The sequence below is a fragment of the Ascidiella aspersa genome, chromosome 1 (assembly GCF_963924565.1).
Source record: "Ascidiella aspersa chromosome 1, kaAscAspe10.2, whole genome shotgun sequence".
NCBI classification, from domain to species: Eukaryota; Metazoa; Chordata; class Ascidiacea; order Phlebobranchia; family Ascidiidae; genus Ascidiella; species Ascidiella aspersa.
In genome coordinates, this window is record NC_139447.1 from 11338386 (window position 1) to 11363072 (window position 24687).

The 24687-nt window shown below is 37.1% G+C and overlaps 1 protein-coding gene across 1 annotated transcript; it reads right to left on the reverse strand.

The window, feature by feature from the left end:
- Positions 1-1812: 1812 nt before the first annotated feature.
- On the reverse strand, positions 1813-24592 carry LOC146167495 (ATP-binding cassette sub-family C member 10-like). Its single transcript, XM_083390980.1, has 23 exons — positions 23386-24592; positions 22826-23047; positions 22590-22715; positions 22436-22515; positions 21802-21949; positions 20818-20986; positions 20449-20582; positions 20079-20245; positions 18357-18540; positions 17533-17663; positions 16964-17079; positions 16117-16281; positions 15369-15545; positions 13644-13822; positions 12904-13119; positions 11788-11921; positions 10833-10996; positions 7473-7609; positions 7090-7222; positions 6399-6546; positions 5432-5690; positions 4143-4255; positions 1813-3378 (listed from the first exon to the last, which is right to left on the reverse strand). The coding sequence occupies exons 1-23, from the start codon at positions 24529-24531 to the stop codon at positions 3222-3224; spliced, it is 4605 nt and encodes a 1534-aa protein (XP_083247106.1). The 5' UTR covers positions 24532-24592; the 3' UTR covers positions 1813-3221.
- Positions 24593-24687: the final 95 nt, after the last annotated feature.

Consider the following 24687-nt stretch of genomic DNA (forward strand, 5'->3'; position numbering starts at 1 on the left):
GAGTAATTTGTGTAAAAAAATGTTGTGGAGGCATTGTAAATCAGGAACTGTGACACAATTAAACCATATTAACCAATAAAAGCAAGAAATATGTCACAATGCCCACTTGGATCAGCAGTAACTTTTATAGCAAATTGTCAATTTTTTTTATTTATTGTAACGTATTTATATAATTCATATAAAACACTTCTTATTCATAAAAGTGGTCTTTTCGAAGATCAACAAATAAGCAATTTCGTTAATTTAAAATTTAATGAAAAATAAAGTCAAAAAAATTGTTTTAGGTCAAAATAAAAATGGCTCTAATCATCACCAATCTGTTTTTTTAAAACAAAAACAACACCAACCGGCCGGGGCCAAAATATCCCAAGCTTACGGTAGCTAAATCTTTAACATTTGTTGTTTTGTGAGTTACAAAGTTGTTGTACTAGTTGCTGCCGGTTAGCATCTCCACCTGCTCGTCTAGAAATGCTCAAGATAGGTTTTTAATATTGTTTTTTGGTTGATGAAATATTAAACAAAGGTTTTAAACATAATAAATGCCAATTTTGAAAATTCCCAATATTTCCTTTATTCCCCGGTCCTTCAAAATTCCCGGAAAGTTTCCAAAATTTCCGTAAACTTTCCACACCTTTACAACCTTAACTGTTAGCGTATCTCTGGTTAGTACTTAGTATCACTAGATTTGGAGGTGTGCCATCAGGTAATGCACACCTTAGTTCTGAATTCTACCACATCTCAGACTTTGTCCAAAATTTACACAAAAAGTGTAACATGCCATCTTCAACCTGCATGGAGCATATTTCAAAATGGGCCATGTTTCATTATTTGTAAGCATGGTATATATCCGAGAAATTCAATTTGGGTGCTGTCTCAGAATCCTATCACTTTTTTGCAGCACTGAAATGAGCTGTCAAATTGAAATCAAAGGAAGAAACAAACATGGGAAAATATATATAATAATAATACTTGACCCACCCAAACCCAAAGTATTAGCAATATAACCCCCCCGGACGTAAATATGGTAGGATTCTTGACCAGCGCCTCTATTTGTCTTATATCAACATTTTTCGGCGATGGTCTACAATCCTACCACAACGCACACTATTTGGGTTTGTATTATTATTAAATAATGAAAATAATAATACTTGACAGAGCCAACGGTAACTCGCACCCTAACCCAAATATTGTGCGTTCATTTCATACTACCATGGAAGGATTATAAAAGTTTTGCTGATCCCTAAAGAACTATATAACTTGTAAAAAAATATAAAATAAAACTGGGCGATGTTATTGTCTTAATTCCATAGACTTTAACAAATTAACACGCACGTAACGTTTTACATAACAAAACAACAAACGTTTTTCATAACAAAGCCTAAATTTTTTTTTAATTTCCAAAACATAGCCATATCAGGAAGGGCTTCATACGTCAGGAAATAGTAGTTTAAAAATTAAAATAACAAATATCTGCATTGACGAAATTAACCATATTTTGGCTCCACTCTCCAATATTCAAATCTCGAGCATTTGCTAAACTTATAATGCTTTCGATAAAATGCATTTTCTTTGTTAAAATACTCGATATCTTATTAACAACAATAGTATAATTTCGTATACAAGAACAGCTTCGTCATGCCTCAACGCGATTCGTCACAACTTTTCTTGTCACCTGACTTACTAAATTTGATCAGCAAAAGAAAACGTTGCATAAAGCTTTGAATACCTTCGAGGTTTTTTGAGAGTAAACTACGTATAAAAATAATTTATTACTTAAATACCTTGAGACGAAATACCTTCCAATACTATCACACGACAGGTTTCAATATTAAACTAGGTCATAGAAACCTTAGAGGTGGTAAATGTCGAACAAGTCAATAAAGAAGTTTAAAGATGTACGCTGTAATAAAAATTGCACTTAATTGATTCACGTAAGAGCACTGAAAAACCATTAGAGTAAACGTTACAAAAACAGAATAAGGCCTTCAATCGAAACGAAGAAGCAAAAATGTAAAAGTAAATTAAATTCAGGTTTTAGATTAAATGAGATTTCGCTTTGGAAAAAGTATCACACAGTTGTTGGTATTTCTCTTCAATATATTCTAATTTGAATAGAACGCGAGCTTTTGCTGGTATCGTGTTCACTCTAAAGTTATAGACGTAGGCTGTAAAAAATGTATTTAGTATTGATGTTAGACAACAATTACTTAAACATTAACATTACTGACAAAAACAGTATAACCGCAAAAATTATAAGATGGCGTATGTGATTAGAGTGTAGGTTATTGAACATATTTCATCTAGTGAAAATTAACATTCCCAATTTCAAAGAAACATGACTGAAGCAAATTGAACGCGACGCGCCATAAATCAATCAAGCTAACATTTTTCTTTATTTTGGAACACGCACATCAATTATTGCGTCGTTAAATTGACCCGATTTTCACCAGGAAAAGGGAAACGGCTGCTGGTCGTAGAAGCAGCACAGCAGTTACGGAAAATAATAAGTTACGGGAAATAATTAGTAACCAGTAAACACGCTGTGTACCCCCGGATTATGTGAAACTACCACACAGTTCTTTCTTCGCACAAAAAACAAAACAAACGAGTTTCGCAGCACAAGAAAATCATGTAACATAATAACATAAGCGATACTATAAAATTGAAATAAAGCGCAAATCAAATAATCGCTACTAAAGTTTTAGCGCCACGACTAAAAGCGTTAACTATTTACATATTTTGTCCTGAATAGTGGCTGTAAGACAGCGTATAAATAAGTCATAAATTAGCATATGTTTTAAAAATAAATGTGCATTCTTGATTATACTCTATATACCGTGTTTGCGTTAAGTGATCCCAAATGCACGAAACGTAGATAATAAACTTTTAACTACACTATTGCCCCTTAAAACAAGTGTAGCCACTTATGGAGAACAAAAAACGGTCCATATGGAACAAATTATGCTGTATGCTTGAGTAAACGTGGAACTTGTATCTTCAAAATGCATGTGACAAAACGCCATGGCTTACCTTATTATTTTCATGCCACAAAGGCTACATATAGTACGAATGTCATAACGTACGAATGAAAAAATAACGTTCGACAAGTCTCGGAATGTTCAGTGTCCATTTCCCACAGTAAACGGAAACACAGCATCGCAGTAAATCGAACGTGAGGAAAACGATCGGGAAAGGCAAACGCCGCACACAAAGCGCCTTCCTTAAGTCTGAGCATCGTCTGTTGTGCCTCCGGACTTTGAGACAAGCCTGGAAAAGAGGGAATTGGAGTCGAGGAGTAGCGTCTTCGGTTCATCCAGCTCGGCTAGCTTGCCGTTCTCCATTACAAGGACTCGGTCGCATCCCACCACCGTGTCCACCCTAGGCAACAAAGAAGATGTGTGTTTACGATGGTTACGAGAGCCTTTCCGAAGACGAAATGAATCAAGCTGCCTTTTAGGATTTCAAAGCAAGAAAGGCAGTTGTGATGCTCATGAAACGAAAACGAATCCACGACCAAATTTATAAAGCGTCCGTCTCGGGTTGTAAGCAATACAGAACAAGTTACCATTGCCTGCTGTACCACACTTCTACTGCCAATAACCTTTTCAAAGAGCTTTTTTTTGCAAAATAAAACGTTTAATTAGTTTAAATCGAACAGGTGCACTAATAAATTGGCACGTTTTTTAAAAAGGAACTGCCCTGTTTAGTCAAGGAAGTATAGATTAACAGCTATCGGTTGTTCAGTGTATTTTCTGACAGTTTCTAATAAAGCAGATCTTACCAGTTTTGTAAATTCCCGTAATTTTTTCAAACTTAACTCATAAACTAGTCGGCTAGATTGACAGTTAATGTTTTGCAGTGTGAGTCGAGCATGAAATTGTCAACACCCATGGATACTCCCGTATAGCAATATAATAGTTATTTAGCAACAAACACATCTAAATATGAAGAGTATGTAACGATCGATGGAGTCGTCAAGCACTGGTGTTGCGTGTCGTTTGAAAACAGTCGAACGCTGAAAGTTTCAGGGATAATCAGATCGCGTTGTACTAATGATAAGAAACTACGATTTTGGAAAAGCAAGCGTTTTAAACGTTGTAGAGTGAAACCGTATCGCATTAGGATTGCAGAGTATATTTTACCTGTGAGCGATGGTCAGCACAACACAGTGCTCGAAATAAGAACGAATCGTTTGTTGAATGAGGTCATCAGAGTCGGAGTCCACGTTCGCAGTGGCTTCGTCCAAACAAACAACCTGAATTACATCATCTTTCAGTAATCAGAAAGAACAAAATCAAATTACCATCAAGTTTACGAGATTTTACGTGCACACACGCCTGAACGTGCCGCTGTTTAAGTGAAAATTTACCCCATAAAAGCCTACAAAGAAAAACAAATTTAAAATCCCCTCGATAAACAGTCGTATTTAAACTTTCGGGCCAGAAAGCAACACAGGTCCTTTCAACTGACCGACGCTTGTTTGAGCGCGATACGGAATACCACCGAAACAATGTAGCACAATAAGGGATACGCACGACCGACAAGTGTTCGGCATTGGAAAAGAGTTCCACACAACACCGACGCTCGCTCATGGGTTTTTCATAAGAACGTAATGATCTCTCCTGAAAACCCTTTTTTAACGCATCGCATTAATACAAATCTGGGAAACGGCACGGTAACGCTTTCGTCATGTATAGCTTAACACGGCTGATAAATAAAACTGGTGATAATGCAATTGGCCCAGCTGAGTTGAACTCTCGTTATACTGGGTATCGAAAAAAATAACTGAGTGACAGAAGTGCAACAAGAATAAGAGCGCTACCGCCGTGATTTATAGGGCTTTCAAATCAATCTGAAACGATACTGGAACAGTACTGTATATAAAAGCCCTAGGAAAAAAATTCGGCAAAACTGACGTGGCATAGTATACGTATAATTTTTACTTTTCAAATTTTGTTTTTAAAGCAATACGAAGACATCAGATTAATTAAATTTGACATTATTATTGTTCTATTGTCTTGTTTGTGCTTTGTTCACTTTGAGGTGATAAAAAGTTCAGTAAAGAGTTTTTATCGGCCAACGCTTCGCTGATGCACTTATGCTTAGTAGTCGATAGTTGAAAAAGCCAAGAAACGCTACATTAGCGTTTTCATTATTCTGTTCTATTGAACATTTTGCGTTTTAAACATGCTGTTGCTAACCAGGCAAAGTATACTAACGAGATGCTTTTCCTGCAATGGTGTAATGTTGCACTTCCTGATGAAGACACTCCGCATAGGAAGTCAAATAGCCAGTAAATAGGAAATAACCGGAAGAGAGCATCGCGTTCCTATACTATATATTTTTATTTAAATTTCATAGAAACTTTATTTTTTCAAGCTTAAAGCTCATTAAAGCTTTGCTTGACGCCGTGCATTCTCCACTATTATACCTTGACATTCTTCAACAGAGCCCTGGCGAGGCAAAACAGTTGACGTTGGCCTGTCGAAAATCGCTTGCCCCTCTCCCCTACGTCACAATCAAGTCCGCCCATCGTCTCTACCGCCCTCTTCAGGCCGCAGCTCTCTAGCGCTTGCCACAGACGGTGGTCGGCCTCGGCGCCGGCTCCAACGGCCTCGGAGGGGTCGAGATTAAATCGTAGAGGGCCGCTAAAGAGGAACGGGTCCTGAGGTATGATTGCTAGTTTTGACCTGCAAAAGAAACAAACGACGTAGGAGTAAAGTTCTGCATTTGAGTCGAAAGTAAGATGTAATTTCAGGGCGTCCTATACTAGGGCGGGAAGGCAAGGGAGCTTAGGAATTAAAGCAAATACCGGAATATAACAAACTAACAACAAGTCTTCTCGCCCAGAAACGAATTCTGATTTCCAACACAAACAACACATACATCCATTTTCCGTTACTCGGTTAAATCATAAGCGATGCCGGACAAATATTGTAAACTTGTCGTCAACTTACTGAAATGCATATTGTTTCCTAAACTAGTATGGGATAGTTTACCAAAATCAAAGTTTCAAGTGAGCTTTCAAAATGTTAACAACCAAAATTGCGATCCTGTCAAAGTATAGTTGTAAAACCAAATTTGTCCTAAAGTTAAATAACTGTAACTTTACCAAAGCTAGAAACCAAAAACATCTCTAATCTGTAGATATGTGCTATATATTGGTGCGGTTTAGGGCTTACGGTACATAAATATTTTTTCCTAACTTTTAAGCTGTTTTATTTAAGTGGTTGTTGTACTTGTAAGATTTTAACAGCAACTGGATAAACTTGTATTAGGTATTGATTTTTTTGTGTTTTTTATGCGGAAAATACCTGGCCTGTTCCTACGTCGTTTTCCGTGACTGAATTTAGACTTCAGAAAATCACAAAAAGTAATCAATATAACACTGCTGGTACCTGAGTGTTGGAAAGGGGACGCGAGTAATGTTCACTTCGTCGATGTATATGGCGCCCCTGGTTAGCGGGCAAATGCCGAAGAGCGTGGTGAAAAGACTTGACTTGCCACTACCAGTCCGACCCACGATGCCCAACTTCTCACCTCGCTCTGTGGGACGTAATAGAGGCAAGTTATAGTAAAGCGTTTTTTTTTTTCAAAAATAAAAGTTTATTTTTTTGCTTGACGATTTTAAACCATTTGGTTTAGAGTAACCATATAATTAAAACGTAATGAACAAAACCACTCGATGAACACCATATCTGATAAGCGCCGAGTTGTTTAATGATGCAATTTTGCACCGTAAGACTTTGTCGCGCCGGAGCTTATTATATGGTTTAGTGACTTTACTGTTAATCTATAGTCTTTTTAATCTACTATTTCTACAGTATAAGCTAGATACCGCATTCTCGTTTTAATTATTTACCCTGATAAGGCTGGTATCTGCTGCAAAAACGTCGGTTTATAACTTCGTTTACACTAGAAAGCGATTTTCTATCTATTAATATGTTACACAGTAAATTTTATTTTTACACTTCAGTTGACTTGTGACATGGTATGTAAATTTCCGGCGCGTAAAAAATTAAATTCTTACAACGGAAGGCTACAAAATGAAATCAGAGACTTCTATTGGCTGAAAGTCACATAACTTACTGACGCGGAAGCTGACATCGTCCAGCGCGAACGGAAGGTTTCGTCGATATTGTAAGCCCACGTGGCGAAACTCTATAGCGCCGTTGTGCGGCCAGCTGTAAGGGATTGGCGCGTCGCTTGAGGAACTCCTTTCCTGTTAAGATTACATGGGTTATAACAAAAACTATGTAACATTTATTATCGGCGTTTATATAAAAACGCACAGAAAAACTATGTAACATTTATTATCGGCGTTTTATACAAAAACGTTAGAAAAAAAAATTAGGGCCAAACGCGTTAGCTTGAGATAAGAAAATATTGTATACTTTTCTCCAACCATCCAAAATATGTTTTAAAACATCATTTTCCGATAACAAAGCATGGGTGAGTAACGCAGGCCTTACGTGAGGCACGTTGTTGATGTAGTAGGCCTGCCTCTCTACCGCCACCATCTGCTTCTCGGTTTCCGTGAATGACGTAATCACCCCGGATAGGCGGCTTGTGACAGAAAGGGCGTAAGAGAGCGCCAAACCGACCAGACCTGAAATGCAAACAAAACGAGATGGTTTAAACAGGAAAAGCAAATAATAGAAGGTTGAGTAATGTCAAAAAATGTATCTTATTAAACTGATGATGAACGGTAAAAATCACAGCGCTTTTTAATACCGATGAAAACATAGGACCACAATTGAATCCGGGACTTCCCCTAACACGCTACTGTACGTTTTTCTTTAAAAACAAAGAAACCTTGTAATTTTTATATTAAACAATGGCAAGAAATCATCACTAATCTATTTTCCAGTTTTATGTAACTTAAAATGTATTCTTAAAGCCCCCAAAGCCCTACTTTACCCCATTTTTAGAGTTGTCATTCGATTTGTCACATATATTCAATGAAATACATTTTATCGAATTATTTAAAACCTGTTTATGATCGCCTGTGATTTTCAACAGCCTGTAGCAAGCTTACACGTTGCTGAGGATTGTCATTTAACATAGCGGCATAATCAGTGATTAATATTTTTAACAAACACATGGTCAGCATGATCATGGAACTTGTCCATAATCGCAGCTTTGTTTTAAGACAAACAACGGCTCCATCAAAGCAGGTTATGACGCCTTACAAACGGCATGCCTCAGGGATCAGTTCTGGCTCCTTTGCTGTTTAATGTTTATTACAGTGATCTGCCCGCCACAGTTTCCAAGCATACGCTGATGACTTGGCGATCTTGCATGCTGAAGGGAATTGGCGCAGTGTTGAGAGGACTCTTAGTCCACCTCAATAACAAGGAAATTAAACGTGTGTTGTCCGTCAATACCAATGAAAGAACTTTGGATTTCCATGTCTACATACCTCGCATTGCATCTGCACAGGACACTCACATTCCTACCCTGGCAGGCATCTAGCCCGCTGAGCTTCGCCCAAGAGGAGCCACAATACCAAAGGCTACTATCCTCGAGATGCTCCTTTGTACCAGCTGCACTCAAATCACTGCAGAAATGTGAAAGCTCTGGTGTAGGTGAATGGATGGCCACCAAATGGAACAAGGAGCAAGATTACCCCTCTCCACCACTATTGCCCCACCACCTCCCATAAGCCTTAGGGTTTTGGCCTGTCTATTCGAGCCTAGACTCGCCTTAACAGGCTGAGAACAGGGGTCGGACGTGCTAGGTCTTCCATTAATAAATGGGGCTTCTGTGACTGTGGTTTGGAGGAACAGACTGCAGATTACATAGTCTCACGGTGCCGATATATCGCCAACCAAGTGGGACAAATGGTCTGACACTCATGGACGATGAGACTATCCGCTGGTATCTCGACTTCTGCCCGGACATTTGAACTGGAATAATAAGATCGTCCATACGAAAGAAGAAGACGATCAAGCAGGTGCAACACACAGTGCAAAGTGGATGGGACAAGTTTTCTATGGCCAAAAATGTTTATGTGGTCTGAACAGATGGGTAATGATGCTATTTTTCTAGACAAACTTGTCACACTTTCCTTGTTTAGTAATCACCCACAAATGACCAAGGACACAAAGTCAGCAATTGCCCGAAAACTTCTTGAAACTGCAAAACCTGAAGATTTTAAACCAAGGCCTTCAAGTTTTGCATCATAAAATCAAAAGTTATACCACTTTAGAGGATTTGATTGGCACAGATTCCTGGTTTATTTTACGCTACTCAATCAGATATGTGATTGGCCGACGCATTCTCCCGATTTATTGTGCTCATAATGGGTACAACGAGTTAAAGTCTTCATGTACTGTTAAAGTTGTGAATGATGCCGCAGAAAGAGGGGTTAAAAGTAAACACAGATTGTGCTGCTATATTAACCGACAATTCACAGAAACAAACAACTTGCTACAAGCTGTTGAAGATCACAGGCAATCATACCCAGATTTTCTAAAAAAAAAACCTTGGCTAAAAAATAAAAAAAGCTATTCATTGATGTTCCTTTTTACATTTTTTAACTATGACATTGGTATACTTTTGCTATATTCCTTCTTTATTCACTGTTGATTAAAATACTTTGCTGTTTATGATATACAATTTGTTAAAATATAGTTTATTGTACATATGTAATAAGTTAAATGACAGGTCCAAAAATGGGGTCAAGTGGGGATTTGGGGGCTTTAAGAATACATTTTAAGTTACATAAAACTTGAAAATAGATTAGTGATGCTTTCTTACCATTGTTTAATATAAAAATTACAAGGTTTCTGTGTTTTTTAAGAAAAACGTACAGTATAATGTTAGGGGAAGTCCCAGATTTTAGCAATTTTAGTGTGATAACTTTGGGGTGACTGCGGAGCCCCTAAATGTTGTCCAATTGATTTGAAAACTTACGAAACTTGTTTTTATGTGACACATAATGGGAAATCAAGCAGGAAGCATAAATTTTCAAACAAAAGTTAAATTTGAACAACCCTAATGTATAGTCTAGCATAATTTGAACAACGTAATAAAAAAATTAGTTTATAAAACATTAGCAATTAATTTATACTGGGCAATATGTAAACAACAGAAATCACAAGAGGTTAATATAGCATTGGTGAAAAACGCGCTGGTAATTTCCTGTTGTACGATTACCAATAACAATAAACTGATTAAGTTCGGCAAACTTTCTCAGAAAGTTTTAAAATTGTTTCCTCCAATGACTTATGTTATTCATAAATGTCGGAATATTTCTATAGAATTTGGCGTGTATGAAAAGCCAAGAATAATAAAGTTCATGAAGTTCAAGTACAAATCAGATTGCATTTTTTTAAAATACAGAATTAATGTCGATGTTGCTGCGTCTATTTTTAGTGGAACGTCGATTTCTATCATGTACAATTGTACATCACAAATTATCTGCAATGGATGTGCTATTACTGACATAATTTGATTTTATCATAATATTTTTTTATGTTTTTACCGGCTTCTTATACAAAGCTAGCTTATTTGTCTAGTAGCTTCGGGTCTGCACATATGTATAAAGTACCGTGAATGCTATGTAGTCTAGCATAATTTGAACAACATAATCATCAAATTGCCAATGCTATGTAGTCTAGCATAATTTGAACAACATAATCATCAGATTGCCAATGCTATGTAGTCTAGCATAATTTGAACAACATAATCATCAAATTGCCAATGCTATTTAATCTAGCATAATTTGAACAACAGAATCATCAAATTTGGTTCATAAAACATTAGCAATTGATTTATAGGCGCTGTAGTAAAACAAAAGTGTGTTCTAACAAGAATAAAAAGCTCACCGGCCGACGCCATTCTGACGTGATGTTCAATGACGGCGGTAAAAGCGACCCCGGTTACCATGACAACGCCCATCATCTGAAGTCGGATGCCAAGCCATTCCTTTGCGGCAAGCGTGGAAAAGTTGCAGCGTTGGTTGGCGTCGATAAGCGCGCGATTCTGCTCCCTGACGGCACAAGACGGCTTTTTACGCGAAATATCAACAAACAATGGAACTATAAATCAAAAAACAGCTCCACTGGTAACTGTAATTATTTACCAACGTCTCGGCAACCTATGCAAGTCGCCTTCGTCAGGGTGAATGACACCGAACGCTCGTAGAACACATAGAAGATACAAAAAGAAAAAAATGCAAGAAAAAACGCGATAAGAAATTAATTAGCGATAACGTAGTCGTTGTGTTTGTAGCAGCAAATGCTTGTAGCTGAAGACAAAGTGCTTCAATAGGACATTTGTGTTGAAAAATGTAAGTTATTGTGGACCTTTCGAGAGTGACAGATTTGACGTCACATAGTGAGTAATGCAATGTCGCCTATTTGGCTTCCTCGGGATTTCGAAACCTGAAACTTCCAGTGTTCGGATATAGGGAGACAGAAGAATCTTTATGTAGTTTGCTTCAAATTGACGATTGTTCAATGATACATCTAAGGCTGATCTTTACGGACATGGGAAACGGTGTACGATTGATTTAAAAAGCTTTAGCAAAAATAAGAACTTAAAATTGTCTTACATCGTTGAAAAAACAACGCGTTCGATAGCATGACGTAAATTAAAGATTAGCTGAAGTGACACTGATACGTATTTGTGAGATGCATGGCTGTCGCAATTATGTCAATAAACGATTTATTTTACATTACACCGACGTATTTCATTTCTATCTTATTTACTTTTCTTTACGACGTATTTCATTTCTATCTTATTTACTTTTTCTTTATCATTCTCTTGGATTCAACTTACTTGAACATGGCAGCTTTGCGAAAGGCTCGTATCGTAGTGCATCCCATGAGCGATTCGTTGAAGTGTGCGTAGATCGGAGACAGACTGATGCTGCTGAGACGCTTCAGCTCTCGTGAGGTCAATCGGTAGTAATGCTGTAAGCACAATTGTAAAACAATCGACCAGGACAACCGCTATTCCCTACCTCCGTGTCGGCCCTTGCTCCCTAGTGGAGATAGGTTTTCAGAGGACTGGTCCAAGACACTACTGACTTGTTTCAGAAATCTTCTTGGTCAATAGGAAGAACCCAGCCACAACCCATACCTTCTTTACTCTACCTTTACATTTTACTAGATACTTATGTAGATGGTAGACCGCCTAGGAATACCAATTGTCGTAGGGAAAAAACAACAAAACAAAGAAAAATAGTTAATTTTTTCCTTAGTTACCCAATCACCATTGGTGAACAAAAAATAGTTGACCAGCTATGTTGGACCCAGCTCATGACACCTGGTATTACAGTGGTATGTATTTAATCTTCAGATACTTGAGGAGCAACTCTGACCATTCAAAACCTAACTTTCGGCTTTTATAAGCCCTCTAAAACAACTTTCTAAAAATGTTGACAAACGTTTTGTCACTCAAACTTACTTACGTTTATGTTTTCAAGTTAACTATATACGTGTACCTTTGTCGTATTTAACATGTAAAAAATTGAAAAGTCATCGCTCGCCCAAAATAAAACAAACGAAGTCTAAAATCGTTGTTACGATGTGGTCATTTTCGACAGTTAAAAGTACAAGACGTATTGGCGTTTATTCGGTTTGGGTTTAAAGATCTATATAGCAGTGGTTACAACTTTTTGTTTCTTGCGATCATTTTTGAGTTTTCGATAACTTGCAACCCCCCAATTATAGTGTATATGATTACATAATACATTAAGAGTCAATAAAAAAAAAATTCAAAATTGACAAATTTTAAATCGAGACCCTTGGGGGTCGCGACCGCCAGGCGTGAAACAGCTGATCTGTAATCATTTCGCAAAATATGCGTGTAGTCCTTTTTCAATAAACGCAAAATTATTCCATGGTGCCTTAGTAGCAGCATACAAATATACATGCCAGCGACTTCTCTAACCTGCGTGTAATAGTAGAAGGCGCCGAGCGGAAGTAATAGCAGAGTGAACCAGGGCAGGCCGTAGCACGTGATCACGACTGTGGCCAGCAGGCCGGCAAATTGGGCCAGGAAGATGTTCAGCATGAAGGGTAGAGAGTCGTCCACCGTGTACACGTCACTCGAAAAGCGGTTGATGACGCGACCGATCGGCGTGACGTCAAAGAAGGAAACAGGGGCCTGCGTCAAAGCTGACTTTGTTTGCTTCGTAAGAAGGCGTGGGTGTTTGTATAAAAATTTAGGTCGATTATGAACTTCAAAAAAGGCCGTCACTGCTGAGTAATAAATCAAAATGCTAGTACAACTTTTTAATGGTAAACTAATAACGTTTGAAAATACGGGTGAAAAATGACCTACCGTTGCGGTTGATCAGCATTAAGCACAATAAGTGTTTTTGATAATTTCTGTCAACGGCTTTCTACACTTTCAGTTTGACAACTTTAAGCGCGGTTGCTTTTTATAATTCATCTGACAAATTACAATACTAGCTTTAGAAACGATCAGTTATAAAGTATTACAATGGACATTTGTATCAATATGCTTTGCTTCTAACAATCAAGTAGCATTGTATACCCAGTTTAGCAGCACACCGAAGTCAAAAACGACATTTTTAGATATAGTCTTATCATCAAAGCGGTTAGTCCGTGCGGTGCATTCAGCGCGGCCACAGCTCTAACAATTTCAAGGTATACAGCTGGCCTTACCTTCAAAATAGATTGGAGCAGCTTCTGATGCAGCTTTCTGGTGGCGCAGATGCCGCCGTACGCAAATGCGAAGGACCGTACCAGTGTGAAGACACTGTTGGCCGCAGCAATGCAGCCGTAAATCATGAGGTACCACATTGCATCGTGGTGCTGGCTAGGGTCCGGATTGCTCGGGTCTCCTTTGAATCAAATGTACAAGGATGAGTAAGCGGTTGTAGAACTATCCCAGGCGCAATGTATTAAGGTTGTGGTTTTGAAGTCACAGCGAGAAACAAGGCTCCGTTGTTTTGTCGTATTATACGAAACTGACAAGTGTCCTCCATTTAAACATAGAATTAATGCCAAACGCGCACATACAGAGTTAGGTTACATTCGAAACTGGGGTAAACAAACTACTACACGCGGGCCAGATAAGATCGGCCGGTTAAAACGGCTCGTGGCCCATTTAGATTTCAAGATAGGGTCATTATTACTTTGTGAAGGGAATGCTTGTCGGATACATATCCAAACTAAATTTTCGTATTTTTGAACTAAGCGACATTTTGTGGAGCTCACTACGTATTTAGTAACATTTACTTCTTATTTTCACTTTGTTTATAATTGGGTCAAATTCGGTCGAAATAAATTTCCCCGCGATTTACAATTATTAGAGTTATCCGGCCCTTGACTTTGATGAATCCTAATTTAGCATATAAAAGTTGTCAATTGTTTCAAATTGTTTTAGGCTTGCCGTCGTAGAAATCAGTTTTAATGCAGTCAAGATTTATTTAACAAAAAAAACAATTAAGTTTTATAACAAAGAATTAACTTGCGGCTATACACCATGGGCAGAGTGGCTTTTAGATAATAAAATCCTATCATTTCTGTTATTTGACAAAAAATGCAATAATTAAGGTCCAATCGTGTAGTCGCTTTTTTGTTAAAATTTTGATTAAAAAAAGGTGCTGGACACCCCATTGTAGTTAACAGTGCGTCGATGATGCTTTCGTAATGTTAAATGTGTTTGTTATTTTCCATTTGTGAACACAGCGCCAAGGATGACCTCAGAAAACTTGACGGCGCAACTTCCGTTGCCAGCGATTTGTCCAGCATTTTATACAATAAGCGTTTGACAAAGAAATGCGTGATAAATGTGCAGTAACCAGGCAAGATCGTTTGCAAAGCATATATTTTTGAAATACTACCAAACAAAACAATATTTGGAACAGAGGCGACGCGTGTATCATTCCAGATAATTGTGGTGCGTATTTGTTTATTTGTTCTGCCTTTTCGTTAAGCGTTACCGACGAACATCAATAGACAAAATATCCTTAAGTGGTTCTTAAACTATGGGTAACTACGAACTAACCTTAAACCAAGGACTTAAAAATATTCAGAAATAATTTTTGCAGTGTAATGAAATGTTTTTTTTGGTTGCTCGAGGCAAAAGAGTGTAAGCCTTTAATTGTTTAAATCTATTTCATTATAAAAAATACGTCATTATGATAGTTTTATCAATAATTGATTTTACGGGGGGTAATTGGCCACTGTTTAAAACAGGACACTCGGAATCCATCGATTCCTAACGGAGTTGATACTAATAAAACACAAAAAAACTACCCTACAGATTGTAACTTATGTGCAATAAGAAGGGGAAAACAAAGCATTGGCATTTGAACTAAGTCTTGGTGAGGAAGTTTAACCAAAATATCGGAACACTTTAATTACCCTAGGCCTAGGACTTACCACTAAGTAGCACAGTGTAGGAAGTCTCGGAAATGACAAGCGGAACTGAAAACACGCAATCTGCGTTGCTTAGGTTCATCTCCCTCATTGCGTCGAGGTTTTGTGGTGTGGGCGTTGCTGATTGGTTGTTGGCGTTCACCCACTGCGACAGCCACCAATCGGAAATCACCTTCGAGGCTGCAAAAACAATTAGTTTGATACTGTTATATGTAGGAATAAAATGAAGCACGAATGCAAAACAGAATGTTGACATCTACTTTGTATGACAGTATAAGGTTTAAAGAGAAAAACATATCAAGAATTAAAATTTCTCATAAAATATTTGAAAACGAGTATAATACGTCGCACCCTGAATTAAACATGATATTTAAGTTAAAAAATAAACATATAGAGAAGCACAAAAATGATTAAAAATATCGAAAACGATTTACTAAGAAAAGACAAAATTGATCCGAGAACTAATAAAGTCATCCGTATACAGCACTGCCCGCATCAGATCTTTTAGCTTAATTAAATAGTAAATTATGTTAGTCGGAGCACGTACTATTGAGTTTCTATGATAAAAATGAACTATTTTACAGCTTGAGTGTGACGTAAGTTGTGGAACTTAGTAGTAATTTAAATAAATTGTGTATCGTAATTGTTCCAAGTTCTCCTTAAAAAATTGATGGTGTCCGCAATTACTTGAGCAATCCGGCGAAAAAGTTTGACATCAATTGCTTAGCAAACGGTCAAATTGAGGGCGAACCTTGCATTAGGATGACAAACAGAAGTACGGTGAAAGCCAGCGTGCCACCGATGGCCATCCAGTAAGACTTGTAGACGCTTAGCGCCAAGCTGCCACTGGCTTTCTCCTCTGCTTGAACCAGCTTCACTCGTTCCTTGCTGCTCTCTGAATCACAGCTCGCTTCGCCTTGCTTGTGGCCGATCTCTATTGATAAGACATAGTAAGTGACATGGCTGAAAGTGAAAAGGATCACCCGAATAGAGATTTAACCGATCGAGTTCAGCCTCAAAGGTGGTGCGTGGTTTACACAGACAGGTAGACTTAACCAAGTGGTTATGAACTTTTAGGGTCAGGTGCTTGCTTTGCTTTTAGGCGGATCTAAAATTTAAAGAACAATTTCTGGAGTGTACTGTTCTGGGGTATAAAGGTTTATTCACAAATAAAGGTTTATTCTGGGCTTTTCAGCCGTTTTTTAAGTTTAGACAAGAAAACTTGGTTTAACTAATTGGATTGCAATTGAGTGGCAAAGAAAAAACTAACGGTACAAAGAATCTTGTTGTTTACTAAGTTAAAAATATATATTACTCTTTTGCCAAGCCTACAGGAGCTTTGGGGGAATTTGTGAGTATTGTAAGCCCAATATTTTAATTTCGGAGCATAATGGTTGGAGGTTATAGTAGACGTAGTAAAAACAACATCACTATGAATCAAGAGTTATTTGAAACGTTTAAAATGGCCTACTTCTGTATGGGCTTTAACATTACAATTGGATCAGGTTAGCTGACAAATCTATTTAGAGTAAACACTTTTTATTTACAGGTTTAACAGTTCACCGCGATAACCCGGTATCTGGCCATTTCTCACATACCCTGCTCCAGATCGTTTTGGCGAAGAATTTCTGGATCGAGAACTTCCGACGGCGGTCCGAACTTTTTGATTCGACCGTCTACCAACAGGATCACCATGTCCGCGTTCTTCAAATATCTAAAGAAAAATTTCGTTCATAGACAAACGTCAGGAGAAAAAACTTTACATAAAATATAGGCACTTTGTCATCTATAGCATGCCCAGTTTCGCTGAGGGTCAGAAACCAAAAAAATACATGAAGTTATTAGTTTTGGCTCTTCATATACGCAAAAAAGAGTGATCTGTCCATAACAAAACACAACATTGAGCTCCTGAAACGCCGCTCATAAAACGTCGTTTGTTATAAAAGGAAAAATTGGCTTTTATTATATTAAGAAACAATCAAAAAAATCAAGCAAAAATGACGTAAACAACGAGTGTTAGCAGTGTTCTTAAATAAAGGCGAACTACTATTAAAAAAAGGGTCACTTGCCATATGATCAAAATAGATACTGCATGAGTATTCGAGCTAACGCATTCCTCGAGCTATCGCATTCCTATAGAATAAACAATATATATCATCCCTCCCACCTGACATGATGGGTGCACAGGATTCTTGTGCGGTCCCTCAGTATGCCGGTGATGCATTGGTGGTAGAGGTGGGCGGCCACGTGTTGGTCGACCGCCGACAGAGGATCATCCAACAGGTACAGCGACTTGTTCTAAGAAGAAGTGTAACGAAAATATACCACGCGCCTTTGTCTGTGGTTAGATTTTGTTTTATTTTTTCATATAAGGCTATGAAATCCACAGGCTCGTTTGTGTAAACAAATGAGGTGTCATCGGATTAGGCTTTCGTTCAAAGCCTATGTCGGGGTCGGCAAGTCAGGTACTGAGAGCTACAGTTTCTTACCGCGACCCACACTTTGCCTAAGTGCAGATAGAAACAATGTTCGTTGTTGCTTCCTACACATATACCTTTGCTTAGGCAGAGTTTGTTGTTAATGATGTAAATTCACCATGCCAGCGTCAATAAAATATATAATAACTTGATTCAAACCCTCGGTCAATGTCCTAAATCCAAGCAAAACCTTTAATCGTAAGTAATTGGCCTAATTTTATCAAAGGCTATGTATTCCACTGTGTGTGTTTCATGATTACTATTTGAGATCCCGATGTAAATACAAAAAGGGCGAATAGTAATCCTTAACATATAGTCGAACACTATACATACACCTACACACGAACCACTCGATTGATTTTAACCGATTCGTAAATCGCGTGCGTGAAAGGTGGTAAAGACTGGAAATAATTGAAAAAAGGGTAATGGAAAAAAGCGAGCAGAATGTGTTTAAACAAAACGAGTGTTTTCAACGGGGAAGCAAAACGACCAATCATCGCCTTGCAGCACTTACCTGGTAGAGCGCCCTGGCCAGCGACACGCGCGCCTTCTGGCCCCCGCTGAGCGTCACCCCGTTTTCACCCACTTCGGTGAGGTCCCCGTGGGGCAGGGCAGCGAAGTCGTCGTGCAGTGCGCAGCAGTCCACCACCGCGTCGTACAATTCGCGATTGGGCTCCTCGCCCCACGTTATGTTGTCTCTGGAATAAACGAAAAGAGGAAGGGTGACCTTTTTAGGCCGGTATAGCATGTAAACGCTGAAATTCTGAACACTGTTATTGTAGGTGCTGTAAGCCGCCTTAATACCACTCACAAAACGTATATCGAGCCTGCGTTTTACTGCGCGCCAATAGAAATGGGTAAGGCTTTTCACTATGCACAAAAAATGAACGAAATGAGGATGGCGTCAATGGAGACTAGAATAAACACCGGAAGTGAAACCTATCCTAATGTACGTAATGAATGATCCATTCGCATACAACTTTATTTATAGTTTTAAACCCGACGTCTATTGATATGAAATGGACAATCGTTTCGACATTTGGTACGCAAGGACTCATTGTCTTAAGTAGGAGATCAAACATTGCAGCAACACGAATTGTTTCGTCATCTACTGTCAGAGTTTACGCGACACCAAAATTATAATTGCAACATGGAGCATAAAAGCACATCAAGCTTTCAGTATGGTCAGAAGAGGTGGGAAAATTAAAACATATTAAACGTGTTTAAGTTCGTCTTGAAATTTGAAAGTTTTACTGCAGAACGCTGCACTCCTCATGCGGGGCCCCTTCAACCATTGCCTGGCGTCGTATTTTTAAGGTTAGCTGTTCCCTAGGTGAGGTGTGCCACTGCTTTGCTCGGCAGGCAGACGAAAAGACTTTCTTGATAGCAGTGATGATTGGTAGACACGCGTTCACCTTGCGTGTGCAAATTTTCATTTCATTTTAACCCTGAAGTTAATTAAATATCACTCGATTCAGCAAAAATCTTTCTTTTACATTTTATTGTCCGCGGGAGATAAATCTCATAATTTTAGTAATGGTATAAAATATTACGAAATTTCTCTTGGTTGTATTGATTTTTTGTTTGTATTGATGTAAGGAAATTCTTAGTAAAGCGAACGAATGTTGCACATAAGGCATCTTAAACAAAAACTCTGAAGGGAACTAGAGTACTATAATATTTATTGTTACTGTCATCAAAATGAGATGGGTTCTTATGTCCAGTATCCAAAGGTCTATTTTATTTATCAAAACTTCAGTGAGAATATTATAAATAAAATGATTAATTAGTTAAAATAATACAAAATTCGTCCTGAAAATTTAAGATAGAACTTGGGTTATTAAACTAATTTTCCATGTTTTCAGTATCAATACTAAAACTTTGGGAGCATTATTTTGTCCTCACAATAACTGATCCCATGCAAAAAATGACTTAACCCCTTCACTGGGCATATCTCTGCAAATATATACATAATATACACCTTTTACATACCAATGGCGTCATACAACAACCCCCAAAAGCAAAGCAAATATTTTACTTTATTTTAAGGGTATGATAACAAAATCAAATTTATAACAACCGGCAAAAAAGTGAAAGTAGTCAATTTTAGACAATGCAGTCGGCTCAATCTACAGCCGTAAACAAATTATTGTAAAATGACTTAATAGGGTCTCTAAACTAAGTCTAATTTATTCAAATAATATTTCAGTCTGATTAGGATTCGCTAATATCATACTTGATTGTGGCATGTTGAATCCATGACTCCTGGGTGACAAAAGCAATTCCGCCCTGGTGATTACGTACAGCGAGGCGACCGGCAATCTTCTCTAGTTCTCCAGAAATAGCGGAGAGGAGTGAGGTTTTACCAGAACCAACAGCTCCGATAACTCCAATAAACTGACCCTGTCCAGCAAACGAAGATGTTGCATTTATATGTATCATGCAAAATACTTGTTTAAAGTGACTTAAAAAAAATGACTTACACACCAGCAATTTTTAAAGTTAGTACAGAAATGATATATATACAACACAATATATTTCAACAAACTTTAATTTAAATGATACTTCTGTAGCAAATCAACAAACATTATATATAAACAAGCAACCTTTTCTATTGAAAATGATATATCTCTCAGCATTAGATCCTTAGATGGTTGCTCTTCAAGAAATTTACTTTCAAGGGTTTCAAAATGTGGCGGGTTCCAGGCAAAGGTTGCTTTATCAAGGTGCACAACATTTTCTAAAAATAAATTAAAAAATAAAAACCCCGATACAAAGTTATTTAAAAAAGTTTCTGAGGTAGTAAACAGAATAAATAAAATGTGCCAGACACACACAAACAAAAAAAATATTCATTTTGGAAATTCTTAAAATACTTTTTAAACTTGTTTGGGTCATATTAAATTACTAAAGGACTATTATTATTTTTTTTATATTGATCACAATTCAAAGCAAGTTTATCGAAATTATTTCACCTTCGGTTAATATGTCATCATAGTATTGGTCAGGTTTGAAATCAGGTATTGCAATGAATTTCTCCAGTCTGTCAATTGATATCCAAGCCTCCATAAGACCATTAATCACCCATGGAAAAGCATTGAGAGGTGCTATTAGCATATTAATAAGGGCCACCACAGTAAAAACCTGAACAGAAAATATACTCTTAAACACCATAGTAATATACATTTCTTCATAACTATCTTATTGGTTTGAAATCTAACTAACAGGTAAGGCTGTATAACAAAAATGCTTCCTAATTATTATGTCTTCCCTAGCAATTTTACTTAAACTGGTGGACATTTAGCGACATAGAGAGTGACAAAATTATTTTCAGGGTTTATATCAGGGTTGTGTGCTAATTTTGATATGAGATAATGATATTATTTTGTGCTAGTAACTTTAAACTGTCAATTAAGTTCTAAACTAAACTTTGTGGAAGAATTGTCAAAATGAGTAGTTCAAAAGCATAAGTGCCTCAATGCTTTTTTATGTGAAGTAACTCTATCCCAACTACGAAAAGCATAAAAGCAAACAAACAGTATATATACTAATTTAAAGTCATTAGAATATAGAAATTGTTTTGTCGAGCTCGCCCTTTTACGTAGTCCATGAACTATATTTTTATTATTGTAAATTCATATGTGTTTTTAAGATCATGTTTTTAGTGATAGGAATATTTGTACCACTAACAATATTCTCACATATCTATTTTTGACATATATATATATCTCATAAAAGAGTAAACAAATTAATGATGTTAGAATTAGAATTGGTAATTAGGTCATTACTTTTCTTTACATTAAGTTGACTTGCCACTAATTGCCAATTTATTTAAAATAAACTTCAAGAAATCGCATTTGTGTAGCTCCGTGTAGTGCAAGGACGTCTGCTGTGTTTGCTAATGTACAGTCACATGAAAACTTTTTAACCACCCATTTAAAGATAAAATTATGTCTTACCCTTGCTGCGGTCAGTTCGTGGCCAGTGACAGAGTAGATAGTAAACATAAGCAGTGACACGATGACAGGAGTAGTTGCCCACAAATACACACAGCCAGCATCGAAATATTTGATGCCCTTCAGATTCTTAAGTTCCTCCGATCGAATGCTATTTAAATTTTATATTTAATGACATCAGAATAAAATGACCATTAATTAATTATATCCAACAAGGCAACAATGCAGGATTCTCACAGTTATGACTGCAGAGTAATTTTCATGCTTTTTTGTGTCATTAAACATTGAACAAAAATCAAGAAAAATCACCCCATTTCATATAGTTTTCCATTTAATAGAATTTTAAAACACCTAAATTGTGTTTAATAAATTAATGCTTAAATTTCTACAAAAAACACAGAAGAACAATTATTATTCACCAATAATTTATAGTTATTTAACCGGTAATTTATACTTTACAGATTTGATAATAACGTAAATGTAAGTTCGTAGCAATTGTTTTAAAAACATTTTATAAAATAAACATAAAGATATTGTTTCACAGAATAATTTGATTATCTTGTTTTTTCAATCTAACTTGACCTTATGAATTGTTTATAATTTATTCAATTTAAAAAAGCGTATAAATTGTGCAAACCTTTTAACTTTTTCTGTAAGAAATCCTTCCCAGACATTAAACTTTACCACACGAATTCCAAGCAAAATTTCCGTAATAAGCTAAAAAAAGTAAAAAGTAATAAATCTAAATTACATTTTAAAATTATGAACAACCACAGTGCAAGTTTAAACACCTTAACTCTGTCATCCTTATACTTCATCATCTCTTTATTGTATTCACCAATCTTTTTTGCCAAATAACGATTGAAGAGGATCATAATTAAGGCAAAGCCAAGGCCTGCCAGAAAGACAAGTCCAACCTAATAATATAAAGATTTTTAGCTAAGTATGTTCAAAAGTAAAACTGGCTCATTGTCGTGCTGTAGAAAGAGCCTTGCAAGCACATCATGGACAGTATAAAATTACCCACCTGGAAATACAAAAGCACCAAAGTGACAATGACTTGAAAGGGAAGACTCCAAAACTGATGGAAGCTGGGACAGAAGTTGACGACTCTGTTAACGTCAGTGCTCATGAAATTAGTTATCTCCCCAGTCGTGTAGCTTCCCAACATTATGGGGGAGGCATCCATTGTTTTACTGTAGACAGCGCCGATAAGACAGGTCTTTATTCCAGTTGCAACCTTGTTAACCTGCAAAAACATGATTCATTGTAATATAAACCATTTTCAAATTATTTTACAAATTAACTAGAATCCTTTATATAAAACCTTGTCTTTAATTGAAATATATTTTAAAAACAACATTGGAAAAAACAAACTTAATGCTAATGAATAATGCCTTTCGGAGTTAACATTAAAATGGATGAAACATACACAAACACCTATAACTTAAATGCTCTACTATTAATTGTGTTGAACCAATAGTTAAACAATACTTGTATATTTCAAAGCTTTTTCCAATAATAGGTTTGTAGTAAATGTCATACATACAACAATACCTAGATTGAGTAAAAATGTGGTTATCTTACCTGAAAATCAAAGTGTGTTGCCAAAATTGATCCAATGAAAGTAGATGCAAATAAGCCTGCAGCGTAATAACAGCCATTGGCCAGAGGCTCATCTGAATCAACAAAATTCACAAGTCGATTCAGCAGAAGTGGCCCCGCAAATGCCATTGAATCAGATAGAAACTTGAGTAATCCAAGGGAGTAATACCATTTTCCAAATGCAGAATGTAGGGACTTCAGTAGAACCCTTGAAGAAGCTAACTGATTAGTAGGTGAATTCTCAGCTATTTGCAATGAGAAGTCATCACAGAGTGTTGCAGTGTTTAAATCTACAGGCAAAGCATAAACGGAGTCTTCCCGGTTGAGCTGCTTTTTGGCGCCTTTGCGCATCAAAGGCTGCACCCAGTGGAAGAACAAAGACGAAAGTAACGAGGCAGATTCAGAAGGACAGTGTTCAGTGATGGCAGATATCTCAGATGATCCAATTTCAGAAAAACGGTCACTAGCAAGCAGATTTGAATCGTAAATTAACGAATCATCGTCCATTGGTGAAAGAATGGATACAGTCCTGTATTTTGGATTGCGTACTACCAGAGTTCCAAAGTAAGTTATTTGACAAGCGGCCATACAGGCATAACAAAACAAGTCAACTATCATATTGACATTTTCCAGTGTGCCAACTGAATTGTCGGTATACAGGAATATGACTACCATGCGCTCCATTTGTACGCCATAATAGCCAAGTGTTAATCCCCATGAAAAAATAATAGCACCCGGTGATCGTTTGTAGTTAAAATTAATCATTCCGACACGCCAAAGAAATACCAAGTGAATGAGCAAAGAAATAATTCTGATTCCATAGGACACAAATAAAATTGCGGGAATGTCAGTTTTGATCAGGATTACATCTTTAATGAAGACCCCAAGAGTGATGACAAATGTAATAAGAATGCAAATTCGCCTGATATTGAAGATGCTTGGTACCCGCAGGTTGACATCAGGTGGCCTAAGTTGGCCAATGTAGTAAGCACTTGTCAAAGCAAGCAGAGTGAAGGGTAGAAGCACAAAAACAAAAGTTTCAAAACAAATGGAAAAGGCCGGTTCACTGTCTATCCATATTGTGAAAGGCTCACCACAAAATTGGGCAAGTGGTGACTTTGAAGTCATTTCTAGTTGCTTATTTGACTACCAGACCATGCAAACTTTTGACATAGGCCTATACACATTAACTAAGTTGCCTGAAAACAGCAAGTATAGCTATTGTCAAACAGAGCAATATACCAGCGGCGACAAAACAAGAAAATTGACAGAAATCCTAAAAAT